Source organism: Cavia porcellus, unplaced genomic scaffold (assembly GCF_034190915.1).
Source record: "Cavia porcellus strain 051 isolate PalLab524CR breed Dunkin Hartley unplaced genomic scaffold, mCavPor4.1 scaffold_7, whole genome shotgun sequence".
In the NCBI taxonomy this organism is placed as follows: domain Eukaryota; kingdom Metazoa; phylum Chordata; class Mammalia; order Rodentia; family Caviidae; genus Cavia; species Cavia porcellus.
The window spans coordinates 61,609,847-61,631,559 of NW_026947490.1; the positions used below are offsets into that span (position 1 = coordinate 61,609,847).

At 38.5% G+C, this 21,713-nt stretch overlaps 1 protein-coding gene across 15 annotated transcripts in view; it reads right to left on the reverse strand.

Moving 5' to 3' along the window:
- The window catches only part of Pard3 (par-3 family cell polarity regulator), a 605,303-nt gene that overhangs the window by 324,320 nt on the left and 259,270 nt on the right, over positions 1–21,713 (reverse strand). For all 15 annotated transcript variants that reach the window (XM_063253682.1, XM_063253679.1, XM_063253681.1 and 12 more), the window contains 2 exons: positions 16,475–16,650; positions 235–366 (listed from right to left, as the gene is read on the reverse strand). In XM_063253682.1, the coding sequence (XP_063109752.1) occupies positions 235–366; positions 16,475–16,650 (308 nt within the window). The remainder of the gene's footprint in view (positions 1–234; positions 367–16,474; positions 16,651–21,713) is intronic.

Here is a 21,713-nt window from a genome sequence, read left to right on the forward strand (position 1 = left end):
CTAAAATTGGGATGCTTCAGAAAATCTCCTGCAAATATTCACAACTACTCATGAGAAATCTTTGATCCGGGACCAGCACACAAATATTCTGCATTTAAATTAGATGAACTCAGACACAGCCCTGTGCCTGTGCTAGCTGAAGTCTGTAAGAATCCACTTTAGTCAGCACTATGCGGGGAGAAACACCCGAGGAAGATATCATACCAAGGATGCCTATGGGGTCTGTTTCGTTACCTGTTCTTGTTTCTCCAACCACTTGTCCACCATGGGGTGACTGGCACTCAGAGAGGTGCGGGCACTGTCTCGCTGAAACTGGGTGGACCAATTGCTGGTATCCCTGGGCAGGCTTCTGTAGTTTTCATCTTTCTATTCAAACAGAAAAAAAAAAAAAAAAAAAAAGAGCATCTTGTTTAAAACCTCTGCTTTCCAAATTAACAGTATACCTGGTTTTTCAAAAGTAGCAGAAAAATGACTCTACATATTTAAAGTGTTTTTCCAAACTCCCACACAGGCCACAGCATCTGTCAGACAACTGTTTTCCCTTGTCACACATGGCCAGTGATCTTTACTCTTTGGTTCTGAGACACCCCGTGACATTCTGTCTGAGAAACACCTAACACACTTCAAATACACTTCCACGCAGGAGTAGCCCCTTACCCTCAACAGAGCTAACCAAGTCAAACCTTTTACTACCATCGTGTTCTAATTTTAGTGAAAATATGATTTTTAACTTATAATTTAGTTAATTTTTAAAACTGCTATTTCCTCTACAATGAGGAACCCTGGGCAGAGATAATCATTCACCTTAAAACCCAACAGTGGTCTACACCAACATAGACAGCATTTTCTTGAATAATCTTTGTAATTTCTAATTGCACATAACTTTAGAATCCGGGAATTTTGAAAGAACACTCCAGTGGGTTATTTTAAAAATTATTAATGAAATGCTTTAAAGAGGTACCATAATAAACTTCAGTTTATCTAGTATTTCCACTGAACTGTAACCCCCATATTTTTGGATTTACACTAACACATTTATAACTTCAATTTAATGTCACACCTACAGAATATAATGTTTGTGGCAAATGTGATTGCTTCTAATTACATCTAAAAATAGCATGTCTCCATTCAAGTCAGTTATGACATGTAGTTCATACGACAAGAGCTCACTGAATAATTCAGACTATAGTTAACAACAATCAAAAGATCTGTCTTTTTGCACTGTACCTGGAAAACTCTATCATTTTATATTTACACAATCTGTTTTCAGGAGCTAATGGATAAAGAAAATAATACTGGCATTAATTACTCATAATAAAATGGTTTTCCTAATTTGTGGCATAGTCAATAATGAATCCATACAATGATCTATAGGCAATGAAAATTCCACAAATTATACTAATTGTAAATCATTAAGAAATTAAATATATATAAAAATTGAGACAGGGTCCTGCTATGTGCCTCAGGCTGCCCTTGAACTCACTATGTAGCCCAGCCTGGCTTCAGATTTATGACAATCCTCCTGCCTCACCCTCCTGACTACAGGGATTACAGGTGTGTGCCACCATACTTGACTTCGGCAAATATATTTTAATCTTTAAGAGCAGCATATTATTTTTCTGATAGAACACGCAGGTACTATTCAGTAACCAAGAACACTTTAGCAATGTTTCTCCACCTAATCTTGCTTAATCTGATTACAACCAATATGGACGCAAAAAGTGGTGAACAGAAACACTACAGCAGGCAACATTATTTCCTGCATCACACCACATGCTTGGGTAGTCACTATTTCCCATTTAAATTAAGAGGCTACTGGACATTTAAAATAAAATTTGTTTTAGTGGTTTGTCTTTTGTTTCCTTGTTGTGGTCTCAAGGATGGAGCCGAGGGCCTTGTGCATTAGGCAAGCACCTTTCCACTAAACAGCATCCCAGCCCTTAGGGTTAATATTTTCAAAATACAGTCATTTTGCTAGCTTTGCCCAAACCCCAGCTACTTAAAAGCCTGAGGTAAGAGGATTGTAAGTTCAATGCCAGCCTGGGCAAATTAGTGAGACTCTGTCACAAGAGTCAAATTAAAAGGGCTGGGGACAGAGTTTAGTGGTACAGTGCTGGTCTAGCATGTATAACACCCAAGGTTCCATTCTCAGAATTGCAAAAAAAGAGGTTAAAAAAAAACTCTTTTATGCAAGTGTACACACTCACTTAGGGATCAAACTATAGCTACAAAAAGTCAAAACTAAAGATATGTTACACATAGATACCAATTCCCCAAAATAAATGTAAATATCATGTACTATAAACATGTATCAATAAAAATTGTAATTTTTTGAAGGGAAAAGGTAAAAATTTTAAAATCAAATGTATTTCCAATCCTACATTTCATAACTCAAATAAAGGGAAACCAAGCCATCAAATTTATTGCCACTCATAGTTTTGCAACAAGTAACAGCTGTATTGCTAAATTCAAGAATGTGATTTTAAATCTATTTCACTCAGGGATCAAATTAATGTCTCCATTCCATTTTGTACAATGGTAAGCATCAAAGTAAAAACAGAAATCTTTTTATAGACTTATAAAAATCTAACAGTAGGACAAATATTTAAAAACCCTAATGATTACTACTTTTGCTAGTGATGAGAAATAGTTTATTACAGCTCAGCCAGCACTTTATCTAGAATACTGTATGAAAAAATACCGTAAGGAATTACTCTCCTTTTTTGTTTTTAATTACAATGTTAATCTTTCACTTAAGAGGCTGCCCCAAGCAGTCACTCAGCTCTGCACAGGGTAGGGGAAACTTTCCCTCTTGCCAGAAAAAAACAGATGTTCCTGCCGTGATCAGGGATTTTCCTTATCATCTAAATATACTGCCACATCATCAGGTGTCAAAAGCCACTCAGGCTGGGAAATGCATATGAATTTGTTATTCCCTGGTAGAAGCATCCTGGTTAGGAAGCAAATCTCTTCCAGAGTAGGCAAAGTGACTTCCTCCCCACCTCACCTCACTGCAAGCCAATTATATTTCAATAAGAAGAAATCACCGAGAAGCCACCCAATGCCTTGAGAAAGAAGCTAATTCCTAACACGCTAAGTAAGCTGAGACTGTACAGCTTTATCTCCCCAAAACAGCTATTTAGCTGATGGTCAGATTTCTTGGCAAACCCACATAATTAGGTTATAAAAAGCAGAAGTATTTCATGATTATTATAGAAGCAATGGACATTTCCACATTAACACAGGAAACTCAACTACGTTCTCACTTTGCTTTAGTGCAAAAACTGCAAACACCTTTTTAAAAATCATGAGGAATCACACCACATTTTGAAACACACAACACTCAATGCATATAAATTCACTTTTGCACCCTCTGTGCATCATATGGTTTTAAATATTCTTAGTGATGTTAAGATTTTACGTTAACAACATTCTTTAACACTGAAACTGTGGTAAAGGAGAATTTAATTTTCTACCTTATCATTTCTCCAAGAAAAGCACAATGAAAAACTATTTTCAAGATACCTAACCTGAAATTATGAGACTGAAACAAAATTAGTAATTATGACTTAGGACAATTTTTTTCTTAAAAAAAATTACATGAATCTTGCTAGAATGATCAGCAATCATATTGTTGGTTCAACGCAGCTCACTCTTATCTGTCTTCTGCCAGAATTTATCTTTGGTGCTCACTGATGGCTATACCAAAATAAGATCTTGGAAGCAACAGGAAGACAAGATTAGAGGAAAGAAATCTAAAATGGTCTACACATAAAACTATTTCTGATGTACTTTTGACCTTCAAGTCATTCTCTAAAACAATAAATGAGAAAAAGAAAGAGGATAGAGAGGGAGAAAAGAGGGGAAAGGTGAGGCCTTTTAAATTCACTTTATAAAAATCAGATTCAATAACTAACTTGAAAAGAGCTTGGCAGTCCCTCAGTTTGTGAATCACATGTCTATGAAGAAATTTTTTTTTAAAACAAAGAAACAAAAGATTTTACTCTAAACACAGTACAGATTGAATATCTCCTACTCCAAATGCTTGGGACAAGAAGTATTTCAGATTTCAGAATTTCCCAGATTTGGGAATATTTGCATATATATAATGAGATATCCTGGGGATGAGACACAAGTCCAAACACAAAATTCAATATGTTGCAAATATACTTTGAAAAGATATTTTAGTAAGTTTCCTGGGTGTGGAACTCTTCAGCTGTATCATCTGCCATTTTCCTGTTCAGAAAGGATCCAAGTATAGAGCACCTCAAATCCTGGATTTTCGGAAGGATGGTCAATCGTGTTTATCACTCACCCCAGTTGCATGGCTATTTGGAAGCACTGTGGAACCGTGCTTTGGCTTTCTGACAGTTACCTATAGCTGAACACAATCCAAAAATGTAAAATGGCAAGTTACAGAATTAAAATGTTCTAAAATTTAAATTTCACACCATTGTAACGTGCGTAGTGAAATCTGGTGCCTTCCCATCCTGTCTGCCCCAACCAGGACAGGACTCTTCCCTTTGCCCAGTACCACACCGAATCCACCACCTGCCCACTCGCCACTTGGCAGCACTGTGTTAAGGCATTCATATTTCATTCAATAATGGTCCCAAAGTGCAAAAATAGTGGTGATGGAAATTCATACATACCAATAAGAAGCCAAAAAGTACTTCCTTTAGATGAAAAAGGAAAGTTCTCAACTTAGTATGGAAAGAAAAAAATAATCTGCTAAAATCAATGGTAAGAATGAAGCTTCAACTCAGGAAGTTCTGAGGAATGAAAAATAAATTAGTGCTCACTTTTCCATTTTACACAAAACACAAAAGTTATAGCATCAGTGCTCGGGTAAATTATAACATTTGTTACAAACTAAAATTTCAGACACCCTTAGACTTGTTACTGTCTGAAACTTCAGGAAACTAGAGGGAGTCTTAGAATGTATTCTACGGACAAAAAAGGAAATACTCCATTATGAAATAAAAACGTATTTGAAATCATCCTACAACAAATATTTAACGCTGCTAATCTGAAGTCAAGCAACTTGCTTCTGTCATCTGTAATCCCTACGCCAACATGTATCACAGTACACATGCACATCCTACTTTTTCAATACTACTTCCCTATATTCCTAGGAAACTCAAACTTCCATAATTTTTGTCAAAATGACCACACAGAGGTCACAAGCTATTAGATACAAAATCTGGCTCTCTGAGCCTCATACAAACTCCACTAGAGTTTGCCACAAGAGATGATACTGATGCTGTAACTTTAAATTTTTAAACAAGAATCAAAATTCAGAAGTCTTGATCACAATCATTATCATCTGTCCACCTCAAATTTTAAGAATGACGAATCTTACTTTTATCTTTAATATACTTTTTAAATTAAATCCAAGTTTTGAATAGGAACAGAAATAGCAAGAAAATAATTTATCCAAGTAAACTGGTTACTCAAGCAAATTAATAATGCATAAAATAAAATCCCCCAACATGTACACAGAAAATGTTATTTTCTTCCTCTCAAATTTTGAATGAAGTAATCTCTGACACCCAGACATTCCCATAGGCTGAGCCCTCCCACAGGAAAGCATCTCCTGACTTTCTGTATATAGAGGAGGGCATAGCAATGAGATCGTGTCCAATCACAAATTGTACAACTGGATTATCATCTTTCTCCTGGGAAAATATGCATATCGTGATGAGGAGGTGAGAGATGAGGGAAAAAGTTAAGTTTTTTCCCCAAACTATAAAACTGAGACTGCCCCCTTGGATTTGGCTGGAGAAAACACAACAGGGAACTAAAAGAAAATGGCAACAGAAACTTTCGTGTTATTTCTTCTATCGTGGTTAACAAAAATCAATGTGACCACTTAACTTTCCTAGGGCCAAAAGCATTCTGCAATGAACAAAGTCAGGAACAGGGAAATCAAGTACTATAAATATTCCAGGTCAGACTGAACTCTGACAAGTCTGACTCATTTATTTTCTTTCTCATCTTCTATTTTGCTTTCTTCTTTGCTTTTTTGGGGTGCTTGGGACTGAACCTACATCCTTGCTCAGGCAAGACAAGCATTCTATCATTGAGCAATATTCCAAACCCCTGACTCACTTTTTTAAACTACAATAAGCATGAAGATCATCGTTTGACTAATGCTGCTTTGGTTTTGAAAAACAAACTGAAATCTGAAACAACTTTAAAACATTTTAGAAAGTGCCATGTATTTTTGACTTTGAAGGTAAGAAATACCTAGCCATGCTTGGTTTTTTCCAAACACACAATTTTAAATGTTTATATCAAAAGTAAAATTACAAGTTAACAACAGCATTTTGCATCCAAAGCACTTCGCACAACTGCAAGAGAAAAAGAGAAGAGACTTTGGGGATGAGGCAGAGAAAGTAAAACGGTCATCGCCTAACTCTACAGTAAACTCTCAGGCACCACCTTTTGTATTCTTATATTCTTTTGTATTCATGTAGCTAAATGTTCTTCACTGAACTTAAAAGGGAACATATCAACACATACATACTTAGGAAGAAATTGCCAAAATTTCAAAAGGAAGACACTTGGATCACACATAACTAGTTTGCCAATGTGAACTTGTAGTACTCTATTATTATTTTTAACCCACCATTGTATGCATTAACAGAATAACAGGGAACTTCTGTGAAAGTTCTAAAACAATGAACCTTAAAACTTTCCCCTTTATCTCAGTTTTCCCCTTCATTGAGAAACTGCCTCCTAAGGTAAACAATCTCTCTGGAGAGATTCATGAAAATGTAACATCTTTATTTCACTCATTTCATCCTAGACATTGCTTCTTGCAGATCATGATTGTTCTGGAGGACTGTGTCTCCCCATGATAAACAGCATAAACACAGGGCACATAGTTCTAAAGACTTAAGATGCTCTCTCCAACCCCATCAGCAGACAAAGTCTATTTTCTGAGCAGGATGTTAATATTCAAGGAAATTATTTCTGTCTCTAAAGTATGTCTAAAAATATAACTTTAGAAGATGTGACTTTTAGAGAAGTTTTGAGTAATTCCTGCTGAAACTTTGCCATTTCCAAAAATACTTAATCTGATTAAAGTGAAAACAAAATAGCTATAGAACAGGAGACCCTGAGAAAAATTAGTAAAAGGATGCACCCTCAAAGAATGCAGGACCATTAAACCCAGTGAGCAAGGAATGGGGCACAGCCCAGTGAGCAGGTCTCTCCAACATGCGCCAGGTCCCAGGTCCAATCACCAGTTCTCACTCTGGTGAGTGGGCAATGAACAAAGAGACTAAAGAAACCAGTAGGCATAACTCATTCAGGCTCCTCATGGTACCCACCAAGTATCAGGAATTAATAAAGACCAGCTGAAAAACATTTAGCATAGCTCATTTCTGAAGAGGGACACTGTACTCATTTCTGGGAAAGAGTAGGTGTGTCAGAAGGCTCCCAGATGGTAGCAGACAAGACAAGTAGCTAAGCCTGATCCTGCAGGTTCCAAGCACTGCATCTGTACATGAACTGCCATCTTTGATTCTCCGCACAAAATATGGGGGATATAAACTACCTCGTCAGGCAGGGTTTAACACAAGTTGTGATTTTGGAAAACAGTAAATATATGGAGAAGTCATAAAGACAGTACAGAAGCTCCCTGTACACTCTTTGTCTACTATCCTCTAATGTTAGTATCTTATATTATCTAGATGAATTTCTCAAAAGTACGACATTTACATTGGTACGATAATATTAACTACAGAGTTTACTTCACCAGTTCTGTCTTGGTTTGGTTTGGTTTGGTTTTTCACTAACACCTTTGTTTTGTCCTGGGATCCAACCTAGGATTACACTTAGTCATCAAAATACCCCCTGGTCCTTTGCCGATCTGCACCAGTTTTTCCACCTTTCCTTGCTTCTCATGACAAGGCCATTCTTGAAGAACACTGGGAAGGTATTTTGTAGAATGAACCTCCATGTGGGGTTATCTGTTGACTCCTCAAGATTACACTGGAGAAACAGGTTTTCGTGAGATGATAAACATACTGAGATGAAATGCCCATCATTGCCTCCTGCTTGGGCTCGCAGCACCAGCAGGACTCATCACTGGTAATACTAGTCTCATTCAGCTTGGCCACTACAAAATTAGCATTTCTCATGTTCCATTGTTTCTTTGAAATGAATCACTACACAGCCAATCTTAATGAAGGACAGCACTCAGCTTTACTCTCTGAAGGCAGAAGTATTACATATATTACCTAGACTTCCTCGGAAAGAAACCTGTCCCATTGCCCTTATGAACCCATTGCCCTTATAACCCCAATCCTGGGGTTATAATCTAATGATACCATTATTCTAATGTCACTGAGTTGTTTTGAACAACCTAAGAAAGATATCAAGGAAAAGGCCGAGTATGGCATTCTCAGTAAAAAACAGTAGTAACCAAAGATCTCCAAGATTACAGAAAATAGATAAACACAAAATTGAGGCAAGAAACAAACAAGGGTCTGTTAATGTGCTCAGATTGATAGCAGTGATATTAACAAAACCAGCGTGTTTTTACTTAAGATCAAAATGTTAAAGAGATTAATATTCTGAGATTTCTTTAATTTATGTCAATTTTAGCAATAAATAAATCCTCATTATATTTACACTCATGTTTTTAAGTTGCTTGCCAGAAAGTTCTAAGAAAGATAAACATGATAAGGTGTGATAAAGTGGTTATGAAACATTTTATACTTTAAAGTATTTAACTAAATGGGCATCTGGCCATAAGTATATAAAATTGATAAGTATGCTGGGAGGTGCAATACTTGTTCAAAGCAGAATTTATTTACTTACTGGGGTACTGGGATTGAACCCAAAGCTTTACACATATTAGGCAAACACTGTACCAGTGAGTTACATACAACTAGATGCACATAGTTCAAAGGTGGACAATCTGGGTCCGTATTACAACTGTATGTAATGACTAGCTTAAATGTCAGGTGAATCATTTAAGCGCTCTAGGGCTCTGCCTGCTTGTCAACAAAATGGGACTATCAACAGTACTGCACCTGTACTTCAGAGGGTAATTAAAGGAAATATATTATGTAACACCAGCTATGGCATCATGCCTGAGAACAGCAGGTGCTCAAGGTGATGTTCTTTCATGACAAGATGTTATTTCATGACTATTATTTCATGACAAGAACAAAGACTCAAACCTAGGTACAGCTTAGGCATAGGATACCTGGTGATATGCTCTGAGTGTGAGTTGAGGACCATGTACTACTTAGAGCTTTGTAAATTAACTGCCTCTGGTATTTCATTATAATAACTCAAAGCTGACTAAAACAACTGGAAACCATTTCTACCCTCAAATTGCAGAAATCATCAACTGGACTACATTTCTGCAAAGATAGCTCAAAATACAGCGGTACCAGAAATACATGCAACACAGAACCAGATTCGCTCAAGGCTGGGACAGCTAGAATGTGAGGACCAGGCACTCTAATACAATCGATCCCAACTTTCCCTGTCCAAGACAAGACTTCAAGTGGCTGCATCTATTTCATGATTTGAAGTAGGTAAGTTCATAAACTTATCAAAAACTAAGAGAAACTAATTTAAAATGATAAAAGGCCAAAATATTTCAGTGTATAAAGAGTACATGAAATTTAGACCAATAGAATGTAGTCCAAGCTATATCTCCTGATCCTTCTAAGAAAAATGAGCATAGCGTATTTATTTCCCTCTGTACTAGATGTAATTTTGGAAGACACAATGAAGAGTCTTGCTTTCTTCTAGATTTAAATTCCTGGGGTGGTTTGTAAACTCTAAAAATATCACATTGAGGCTCAAATAAAAATTTTCTCAATAGCACTTTCAGATTTTATAACTTTAAGCACAAACTGTAATATTTAAACACACAAAGACAGATTATATTCCTAAACACAGCACAGAAATAGATGAGGCTCGGTTATTAACAATGCAGACTAAGTGAGCCTGGCACTGGAAGCTGGCCTATTGTAGGAATGATTACAACCGTCCCTAAGTTAAAGTACAAAATGCACTGCATTCCATTTAAAGCCTTTTAAAATGCAAAACAGAGGGGTGAAGTTTATAGTTTTAGAGACCTTGAACAATCCACACAAATGTCACAGCAGAGTGGTGTAAGATCTAGGTCTCAGCTGGGTCTCCCTTGAAGCTAATGCCGCAGAAAATTAAACACAGCTATAGGTCTGTCGCAGAGGGAATGCGTGCTTTTAAAGAACCATCTCGACTCAGCCTTTGGGGATTGGAATGATTACTATAATGCCGGCAGCTATGTTTAGCTCACAAATAACCAGAAGATAACAGAATTTTTTTTTCTTAATAGCCAGCCAGTTAAGGGTCCCAATTTAAAAATAAAACTATATTTTCAAATCTACCAGTATTACAGTGCCTTATTAGAAAAAATAAATTAAAAGCAGAGATCAGGAGGACAAAGAATTTTGAAAGAGGTAAGAAAGCAGACAGCTAGGTAAGTGTAGAATACCACTTCATAATGAACAAACATGTAAATAAGCCAGCCATTGAAATGCAGAAACCAGCAGGACCCAGTATCTGCTATTAATCTATTGTGTGCATATTAACTGCCGGCACTTTCCCACTCAGTAACACAGAACAGGTGTCCCCTGCAGATGTCCTGTGTGTGTAGCATGGGAGACCTCAAATGGGATACTGGGCACCATGACCCTACATACACTTAGAACTAAGTGCACTTAGAACTGAGGGTGCAAGAGGCACCAAAGAACAGGAGGAAACACTGTGGCTTATAGCAAAAGATTGTATTTTCATACTTAGTTTTACACTGAGAGGAATCATTCAATATTTTAATGAGTTCTACATACACTTTTTTAAAAACTCTCAATAATTTCAATTTTTATTGGAAAATGATATATTTGTACAACCCCTACACAAAGAAAAAAGAAACGTCATAAAACTGAATACAATGAACGTTCCAGGTTCTATTCAGCTACAATTTTCTTAAAATAGACAAAAAGAAGATATTGCAAAATAACCATTATACTCATATTTGAATGCTCTTAATAAGTACGGACACTTTCTCACTTCAACTAGACCTGAAGGATTCACAGAAATGACTGCGCCCTGGATAGGTTAAAGGAATATGTTGCTGTGAATAAGTCTACAGGTAGCTGAGTGTAGGCTCGCGTGCCTATAAAGCCAGCACTCTGGGAGGCTGAGGCAGGACAAGGACAAGTCCAAGCCCAGCCTGGGCAACCTAGTGACTTAATGAGACAAAAATGGGCTGAGGATGCAGCTAAATATGAAGGATCTGGATTTAATCGCCAGGCCTGGAAAAGTAAAAATAAAATCCACATGTAATTCTACACATTCAAATAACTAGTTAATAACTACCAATGGTTTTTAAAATGTTCCTCTCCTTGGTCAAATAAATCTACCTCAAGAATCTGGTCTAAGAATGTAATCAAAGGTGTCAACAGAAATTGACATATAAGAATATTCTCCAAAGGATACCTTCTAAAGGTTACTCACAAGAGCAAACAAAATAGGCCAAAATATAAATGTCAAACAACAGAAACCCACAAAATAAACACCAAGTATATATTAATAAAAAAAATCTCAGCATAGGACAGAACAGTAATCCCAGCTATAAATATTTATGAGACATAAGAAAATTTTGTTAAAGCACTAGAAACTAGAAAAATTTTCTGGAAAGTAAACAACACTGCTGGATGGTTACCCTCTGGCAGTCGGGGCAGCCAGCATCTATATGTTTCAGACAAGTCCTGAGGTTCATGCATGAGATATCAGGATCATTCCTCTTTGGGATTTCAAAGAATTACCTGCTTCCTTATATCTTTCATTACTTGGCAAAAGAAAAGCACAAGTAGTGGCACCAGGAGTAGGAGGGGGAGAAAATATGGAGCACCTTAAAATACGCTGCAAAAAATGTTTATAAAAATGTTCTAGGCTGAAGGGAGAGCACAATGCGATGGGCACCAACCTGTGTCTTCAGTCTCCAGCACTGCAAAACACAAAACAAAATGAGAAGACAAAAAACACCTGAGTTTTTCAAAAGGGAAGGAAACCAAGAGACAAAGGAAGGAGGGGAAAGGGATGAAAAAAGACACGGATGTGTTATGTACACATACCAACTCCCCCCCAAGGAATGGAATCACGATGGGCTGCAAACATTTACCAATAACAAATGAAAACGGGGAGGGGGACCTCACATTTATGACAGAAAGGAAAGTGACATGACAGAGACATAATTAAAAAGCATCTTTTCCAAGAGGATGCATGTATCAGGGGTATTGGAGAGATATAAAACATGCCAAGCAACTAAATCAAACACATAATAAAATCGGGGATTTAGCTCAGTGGCATAAGCACCTCCCTGGCAAGTGTGAGGTCACAAGTTCAATCCCCGGTAACAACAACAACAAAAACAACAAAACCACAAATAATAAACTCAAGAGCTAAAAAACATTCCAAGGTCTTCCCTTTTTTGGAGGGATGTCCTTTTTGAGACAAAGCTTCACTGTAGAGCTCAGGATGCAAAGCAAACCCCCTGCATCAGCCTCCCATGTGCTGGGATTGCAGGTGTGTGCCACCACACCCAGCTTCGAAGGTCTTTCTTAAGAAACTTTTTAAAAAGAGAAGAAGCCGGGGCTGGGGATTTAGCTCAACGGCATAAGCGCCTGCCTTGCAAGCAGGCAGTCGTTGAGTTCGATCCCCGGTACCGATAAAAAGGAAAAAGACAAAAAAAAAAAAAAAGAGAAGAAGCCAAAATGAATGGTGCTAACCTATTTTCACTATCGCTTTCCCTAATCAGGTAAGAATTTCTCTTGGAAACTTGTCACCATACAGTTGCTATGCAAAATCTACCTATGTTTCATTATGTTGAAGAAAGGAAGGTCTGTGACTTAGCAGGAGACAAGACGTTTCAAGGAACCAGAAGCCCATAGCGCACTGGGCCTCTCCAACCTCCAGGTTGGCTTGGCGTCATTACGGTCTGTTTATAGCCCCCTTTGCCTCACAGGGAAGGAGGTGCTGTCACCGTGTTAACATGCTCATCTGTGCTGGGGCACCACAGGGCAGAGGTGGACACTATAGAGTCCAGACAACCAGGATGAACAGTCCAAGCCGCTATGCAGACAGTCACGCAAGACCTCCACCTTGACCACTAAGGATCAGTGGCTCCCACGACAATGAACGTGTGCAGCAATCTTTCCATACGGAAAATTTAAACCACTGTGAATTGGGAAGAACTGGTAACAATTTAAATTAACCAGCATAGCTAAGCTTTCCTCAACTCAACAGAAAGAATGTAATTCATGGTTCATGCCTACCTAGCAAATAAGTTTTCCACTAAACCTCCTTTTTGAATACTAAAAAGATGGAAGAATAATGCAGAAGTGAATTATGTGTATGTATATATAATGCAGAAATGAATTATATGTATATATAATACATAATTCAATATGTATATACATATAACCCTCACACTAAATATGAATGGCATAAAATGTTAATATTAGTAAATCAGTATTTGAAAACTTAAGCAAAAGGAAACTCAAAACTAACTCTTTACATATTGTCTGTCCTTTATCTGTACTAGAAGTGAATATCATTTTATCTAGAGATCTACATAGACCAAGGTCTTTCTGCGGGAAAGTGTGGCTACTTGTTTACATGAAACATCACTTTAAATAGGGAAAAGTCTTGTTGAACACATAGCAATTTCTGGGGCAAATACGATATTCAATGATGCCCACAACAATGATATTTATAGTGTGAATGAACAGTAGTATAAATCTATACCAATGGGAGAATGATAAATCAATCAAGAGTATACCCTACAATGAAGCAGTTTACACTCCAGTGAAATATTTTCTGATTAAGTTCACAAATGCATAAATCTCTTTGATATGAAAAAATGTAAAAATAATTAGATCAAACACATAGATGTAGCCTGATCCCAATGGTGTATATGTGTGTGCAAACACTTTAGTATGAGTTGTTTCTGGGTTTTGGAGTCATGGATGATTTTATTCTGTTCTTCCCTAGTTTCCCCAATGTTTCTCAGTGGCAGACACAGGTAATGTAAAGCTAGTCCACTAAGGTGGGCACCAGGAGGGGCCAATGAGCATTCTGCCTCCCTCTGCTGCAGAGACCGGAAGTGCTGGGTCTCTGGACCCCAGAAGGCCAGAGTCAGGAACTAAACTGAAGCCTGCATTTCAGAATCAAAGGGAGGTCACAGTGTCCTGGCCAGATGTGCACAGGGCCCAAAGTTCTTTGGCTCTCTGGGGCACTGTATGTACTTCCAGTGATTTTGTGAGATAATATTTATAATTATTATATATAATTTATGTTATCATGGGTGTGTTTGCTGTAAAATGAAAGTGATTCACATAGCCAAGCTCCTGGGAGAGTTAAAAATAAACCCTGACTACCTTAACACCTTCTGACTTGGTATTCTCCAACTTTATGAAACCTCTCAACTTTATGAAATGTTAATTAAAAAATAACATTTTAAAACTGCAAACTTGACTTATTTAGACTTTTGTGAAAAGCAAAAACTGGTTCCATTTGAACAAAAATTAAAGGTCATGAGGACTAGTTATAAATAGATTTCCTTTGGGTGTTCTACTGCATGATTAACTCTTCTAAAATTCCAAGCAGGTCTTAATAAGAGAAAAATCCAACGGGATTCCTTACATAATCACAAAACACTTCTAGAGATTGAGGCTTCTAAAACTTCAGTCCCTAATTCAAAAGAAAAAAAATCAGAAATTTAAAAAGTACATTCCATTTATGCCAGCAGATTCTTCTCAGTTTAAACTCTATGCTGTGTACTTTTTTTTTTTTTTTTGCTTAAACTAATACAAAGCACAGTTTGTTGAAATGCAAAATGAAAGTAAAAGAAACAGTTCACAGACATTTTGCACAGATAAAACGGATAAATCAGGTAAATCTCAACATACACCCATTTTGGTATTAATGTGGTTGGTATTATTTCTACATTTCTCTTTATACACTGGGCTAAATTACTGGCTATGCTGAAAAATGTTTGTCACCTTATTTAATGGATATTTACTGAGCATCTGTTCAGCAGATTCAGCAGTGAAAATGGCAAAAACAGCTTAAAAGCCAGAGCTATGATGGGATGGGGGACTAGGGACTCTGTTGGGATAGACAACAAAGAGCATTCTCAAACGAGTCTTTGAAGACAGCCCTTGGGAGGCTGAGGCATGGGGACTGCAGTGAGTTCAAGGTCAACCTAGGTTACATAGTGAGGTCAAGACCAGCCCGCACTATAGGAAGTTGTCTGAACCTTTATATATATATATAAAACAAGACGCTGATCTAAAGACACAAACCATCAAAAACAAAATAAAAAACATGAAGTTTTTAAAAATCAGGCCACATGAGGTTAATTTATTTGGTCTACATAAATTGGGTCAAGGGAGCTAACAGTGTTGAGATGGACAGCACACTCCCATTTTGAAGGAAACTGAGGGGGCCCATCATCCACTGAGCATCAGAACAACTGGATCATGGGATCCACTTTCATCCTTAAAGCCTATCTCATGAGCAAGCACCCTGAAACATGGTGTGATCAAAACATACAATGTATGTTTAAACTTAAAAACCATATTACAGTAAAAGACAAAATCCCTTCTGCAACTTCCGCTCACTCGGAACACACCGAAGTCAGCGTCGGTGCCATGTTCCACAGCAGGCCCAGAAGCTCTCCACTGTGTCTTTAAGGGTGTGATTAAAGCCACAGTGAACACTGCTGCTGAGTGCCATTCACAGCACAGTGTCCTCCTCCACTGGAGTCACCAGATCTGGCGCCATGTGATTTCCAGCTCTTTTCCAAAGTCAAAATGACAGGCAAAGGTAAACGTCTGTAATGAATTTGGACATCAAGGCAGCCAGGGCAGCATAACTGAAGACAGCCACAAAAACGGATGCCACGTCTCCTTCAGAAAGTGGCAAGAACGATGCATCGTTTTCAAACCAGAAGGGGAATATTCTGAGTGGGATTCGTAAAAATCTGTCCTTTATCCTAATCAAAGTTTTTTCTATCATACCCTGAACATATGTAAATCTTCCCTGTAAGGACACACTAAAAGCAAATGAAGACATTGCCTATGAAGAAAAATGGGGTGCTTAGGAGTCGGAAGAGTACATTTCATGTTGAAAGTCTCCCTTCTTTAAGCACAAGACTATATCATCAACTTAAACTAGACACATAACTAAGTGTTGGCCATACCTCGCACTGAATTTTACCAGGAAACTCAGGCAAGACGTAAAAGAAGTTGTCTGAACCTTGATGAGAAAGTCAACAGTGCCCATGCAAAGGGCACAGTGCAGCTGCCAGGGACATAAATGCTCTACCCGACAGGGACCAGTGCCCTCAGCGCCCGCCCACACCCTCAGTGCCCGAGGGACAGGAGGTGGTTACCTTCCGATCAGAGGTTTGGGGACTGCCGGCAGTGTTCTGCTTGAGGAAGCCAGCTGTGGTGGACCAGCGAGTGGGGTTTTTCCTGGACGGTTCTTCAGAGAAGTCATTGTCACTGACGGATGTTGGGAGGCCAATTAACGCTGGGTCACTGCTTCTTCGGACATGAAGAGGCATGTCTACAAATACAAAAATCACAGCGTTTCAAACCTGCACACTAATGTCTGAACAGGACACATCAGGACAGATGCAATGAAGTCCCAAGATTAAAGACTAGAGTAACAGTTTGACAAGGGACCACAGGTCAGTAAGCTGAACACACATTCCTCTGGTTCCTTTACTGCTGGTGCTTTATTTTTAAGACAGGGTCTTCCTATGTAGCATAGCTGGCCTCAAACCCTTGGTGATTCTCCTAGCTCAGCCTCTGGAATGCTGGGATTCCCAGAGATGGGTCGCCACACCCAGCCCTCTTTGGTTCCTTTAAACATGTATGGCAAAGGCCAGGGGTAATCTCTGGAGGAGACTGTTGTACTCGAGCAGCTCTTCTTATGAACTGTGTGGCACTAGGCAGGTGTCCAGCTGTCCTCGGGTTTCTGTTCCCCACTAGAATGATAATAAAACAAATTCTCTTTCATGAAAGTATCGTGAGCCCTTAATAAGCTCACAGTGTTTAGCGCCCAGAGTTCATTCAATGTGCAGGCGTAGCAACCACAGTTATTGTTCCTACTACCCCAGTATTTCTAAATAAACTCTGTATTATTAAAAAAAAAATCAGTAACAAATCTAAGCAACTAAGCAAAACTTTCATCTCACATTTAGTTTTACATCTACTAAATTAAAGATACAGAATCTAGACAATGTTTGGCTACACCAGTAATGAATTTTTTGAACTAAATGTTTTTTTCTTCAATAGAATTTTATCAGAAAGTGTAAAATAAGCATACTTCCTATCTATAAGATAACTTTAAAAGTAGTGTCCTAGTACACAGTCAGTTTTTTCATAAATACTCATACACAGTTACATGAAAGAATATTCTAGCAATTTCATTCACATAGAAGAACAGGTTACTTAAAAGCGCTTTAACAAAAATCAGTATCCTACTCAGGCGAACATTTGTATTAGCAATGCTGAGAACAACTTGGCAGATAGGATCACTATTGTAGCAGAGAAGAAACAAACTAGGAAAAGCAGAGAGAAGAGCAAGTGTAGAGTCTGAGACAGAATCAGAACCTCAATAGTCGCCTCAACCAAATGAAATCACTCAAAAGCATGATGAACATAAGACACAGGTTTTTATGTGCAATCTGTTTTAAAAACTCAAAATATAAGTTAACTATCTATTTTTAAAACTCTAGCAAAAATTTTAATTAAGAAGTGGTAAACTCATCTTATTCACTAGTCAGCAGTAACACAAAGGTCATCGGGGATGTGAAAGGCTGTATTTGAAGGTGACATCAGAACCACTGCCAAACCCCAATTATCTCCAGTCTCAGAAGCGGTCAGAAAAAGCAGACGCCTGTAGACCACAGTAATTCTGCACTGAACATTCACTTGTACCTTCCTGGGACTTGATAAGCAATAATATAGCCCAAGTGACACTGGGGGTGGCGAGGAGGTCCAGAATCCAATGTAATATTGTTGGTAGTCATCTTAATTTTCTGGAAGCACATATACATGAAAATTACAGGGGATAATTTCTGGGTTTTAAATGTGTATAAATACCCATGATAGTCATCACTGCTTAGAATTTGTGCCAAAAATAAATGCATCAGTTAAGAACTATACAGTTGTTCTCAGAGTAAGTTCACAATAATATGCACCTAAAACTGTGTTTTCATAGTGCAGTGTAGTATTATAAGGAAAGCTCATTACTCCCCCAAATTATTCCCAAACCATCAAATGAAAAACACAAGAAAAGTAACCAAATGGGGAAGGGGAAGGACTGCAATCTGAGGACACAATAATGTGATTTCAACCTCCCTCATTCCCTTATCTTCCAGTGACAGAGTTGTTAATTATCCAGTTGTTAAGCAACTCTGTACATCAATCTCCAACTCACCTCCTCCTTTCCCTCCACCGCTGGTGATTAAATCTCAAAGAAGCATTGTTATCTCACTTGAGAAGGTCTAAAAAATGGTACAGCTGGAGGCTGAAGCAGGCAGCTCCCATGTTCCAGCCCATCCCAGGCAACTCAGTGAGACTTTGTTTCAAAATTTAAAAATTAAAAAACAAAAGGCCTGGGTTGCTGCTCAGTGGCAGAGTACTCGCTAAGGATGTATAAGGCCCTGGGTTCCATCTCCAGGACCATGAAAAGAAATAAAAAAGATTAAAAGGAAAAAAAGTAGAATAAAATAGCCACTCAGAAGTATATTCCAACCCCAAAATTCAGGGATTGTATGATTCACTGGTTTTCTCTGGCCACAACAAAACCATTCTTCCACTTGCGTATGTAAACTTCCTTAGGGAACACACTGCATTATATGATCTGGATCAGACCATCATCATTTGCCAGCCATCAATGCTGTTCGTCTGTTAGTCCAAAAGAGCCACAGTTCACATCTGATCTCTGTAGCCCTCACTATAACTCGGGGCTCTGGGGCAGCAGTGGGTCAGAGCCAGAGCAGCCATGGGTACAGCAGCTCTCCATGCTCAGCATCACTGCTGCTGAAACATGAGCTATACAGGGAGCAGACTGGGGGAACATTTGCTTATGCAACCCTTCCTGTGGGTGCTTTGCCACTAAACCACGTTTTCACTGTGGTGCAAACAAAGCCTACTTGGGTCTTTTCCGTGTACTGCCCTGGGAACTGAGTAGGCCCATGCAATTTCAGGACTCACTTTTACATCTGTGTTCACTGTAAAAATCAAGGAGTCCCAGAGCTGATTACAAGGCTGATCAGAGAATAATGAAACAGGATGAGAGAGGTCAATGTTGCATGTTCATCTAACACACGACATCGAGGTGAGGCCGAGGTCCAGGTTTGCTTCCAGCTTGATAGACTAGGACAATGGGGTCGTCTTAGTGCACACAAGCTCAACAGGGAGAGACATATCAAAGGATCCCAGTGGGTTAGGTGAAATCAGCCAAGCACCGAGAGACAGTGAGTGTGAAGCCCACAGGTAGAAGCAGCGGAGTAAGGAAGGAGGAAATGGAGGACAGAGTACCACAGACTGGGAGAGGAAAGGGGAGAGGAGATCACAGACAGGTGGGTGAATAGATACAAAACACAACTAGGTAAGAAGAGAAAGTTCTAGTACTTTACAGAACAGTAGGGCGGCTACAGTGAACAATAATTATATACTTCAAAATAGCTACAAGAAAGGATTTTGAATATTCCCAACCCAAAGAAATGGTGAATGTTTGACACAATGGATTGATTAACTACATGCTGCTGGCACAGTGTCGCATTACAGATTATCTATACAGGGTAATATCATACCCCGTACATATGTACAATTAGCATGTGTTGATGAAATACCATTTTTGAACAAGAACAGACCCCAGCACAGGTCTGTGTTCATGCTGCCAAAGATGTAGACTCAGCAAGACGTCCTATTTCTTATTGTGCTCATTTGGATTTGCAATGGTTTTATAATTTCTTTCTGGTCTTATGACTGCATGAAAATTTTAGTGCATTTTATTTATTTGCACGCACACACGCACAAGTTTAGTAACAGTGTAGTAGAATTTAACCTAAACTTGGAAAGATCTGAATTTTTTTTTCATTCAAATGAGTCTGCATTAGTCGTGGTGGAAAGCCATGATGCTCACTTCATAGGGGAACAGAAGATGAGCAGCACAGAGTCATAGAGAAACTTTTCAGTCATAACCCCAGGCTCCTGCATCCGTGCTCGGTCACTACACACACCACGAAAGAAATACTACGACTCAGCAGTGCACAGGAAAACTCACTACCTATGGACAGAGGCTCCAGAGGACGAGGACTGGAGAATGCTGTTTCCAAAGCAGAATTATGTAACTTAGAAATCAAACACTGACTTAGTTACGGTGTACTGTTCTTAGGGAGTAGAAGAAACAAAACACTACCTTAACTACACATATAAGTGCTAAAAAAAAAATACATCCGAGACTCAGAAGGAGTAGAACAGGAGAAGGGAAACAAGATGATGAACTATGTTCCAAAAGAACAGATCTAGATTAGTGGTTCTCAATCTTTGATCTCAGGAGTGTAAAACACTAAAAATTGAGGCCCTCCAAGAGTTTTATTTTTGTAAGCTATAGCTAATGATATCTGTCACTCCATAGGCGAAAATGAGAAAACTTGTAGTTTAAAGTAACAATAATAGACCCATCACAAGTTAGCAAAAACAACCTGAGTTTATAAACACTACTTTTATACTTTAAAAAAGCACACTGAAGACGAGAAAGTCGCTGTTTAACATTTTGCTTCATAGGAGACATCTGGATTCTCACATCTGCTTTCTCATTCAGTTTGTTGCAGTATGATAAAGAATCTGAAGAAAAAATAAACTTCACAAATATGTAGGAGAAGCAGCAGCCTTTTGGGATAACTGTAATATTCTTTTTTGATTAAAAAAAAAAAAAGACCTACCAAATGGCAGCTTCTCAAAGGTCACCTGTAATACAGATAGAAATTTTTCTTTGTTACATTTAAATCTGCTTGTCTGTCTTCACACACTGACTGGATGGATCTCCTACCCCAAAAAAATTCTGTAACATTAGTCACTAGAAAATATTAGTTACTGACCAATGCCAAGCTTCCAAATGGTGCTACATTTTCTTCATAGCAAAAAAAAAAGAGAAAAAAAATCAATATGTTAATATCTCTACCAATCCCATGTGGAAAGTGCTTCCTATCTGGAAGTTGTCGAGCTCGCACTGGGAGGTAACTTTCACAGCCTGCTTTCCACTAGAAAGTTTGAGTAAACTGGCATGGAATACCGCTGGTTGTTTGCCTCATTTGACAACCTCATGTCACTCATTCTCTAGAAATTCTCTGCCAAGCCCCCTCGCTTCTCTGTCTTTCAAATAAAAAGTGTTCCATGAGCAAGCAGTTATCTCGGCTTGAGACTAAAACGTACACAAGCATGTTTCAGGTCAACCGCTGATTTTCCACATGTAGTAGGAGTCTTCACGTCACGCAAATCATTGAAACCCCGTGTCCTCGGAATACAGCGCAAGGAGCCATTCCTGCTGCTTCCGCAAAGGGGAGGGAGGAGCAGGCTTTTACCGGGAGTGGTGCAGTGCAAAGACTCCAG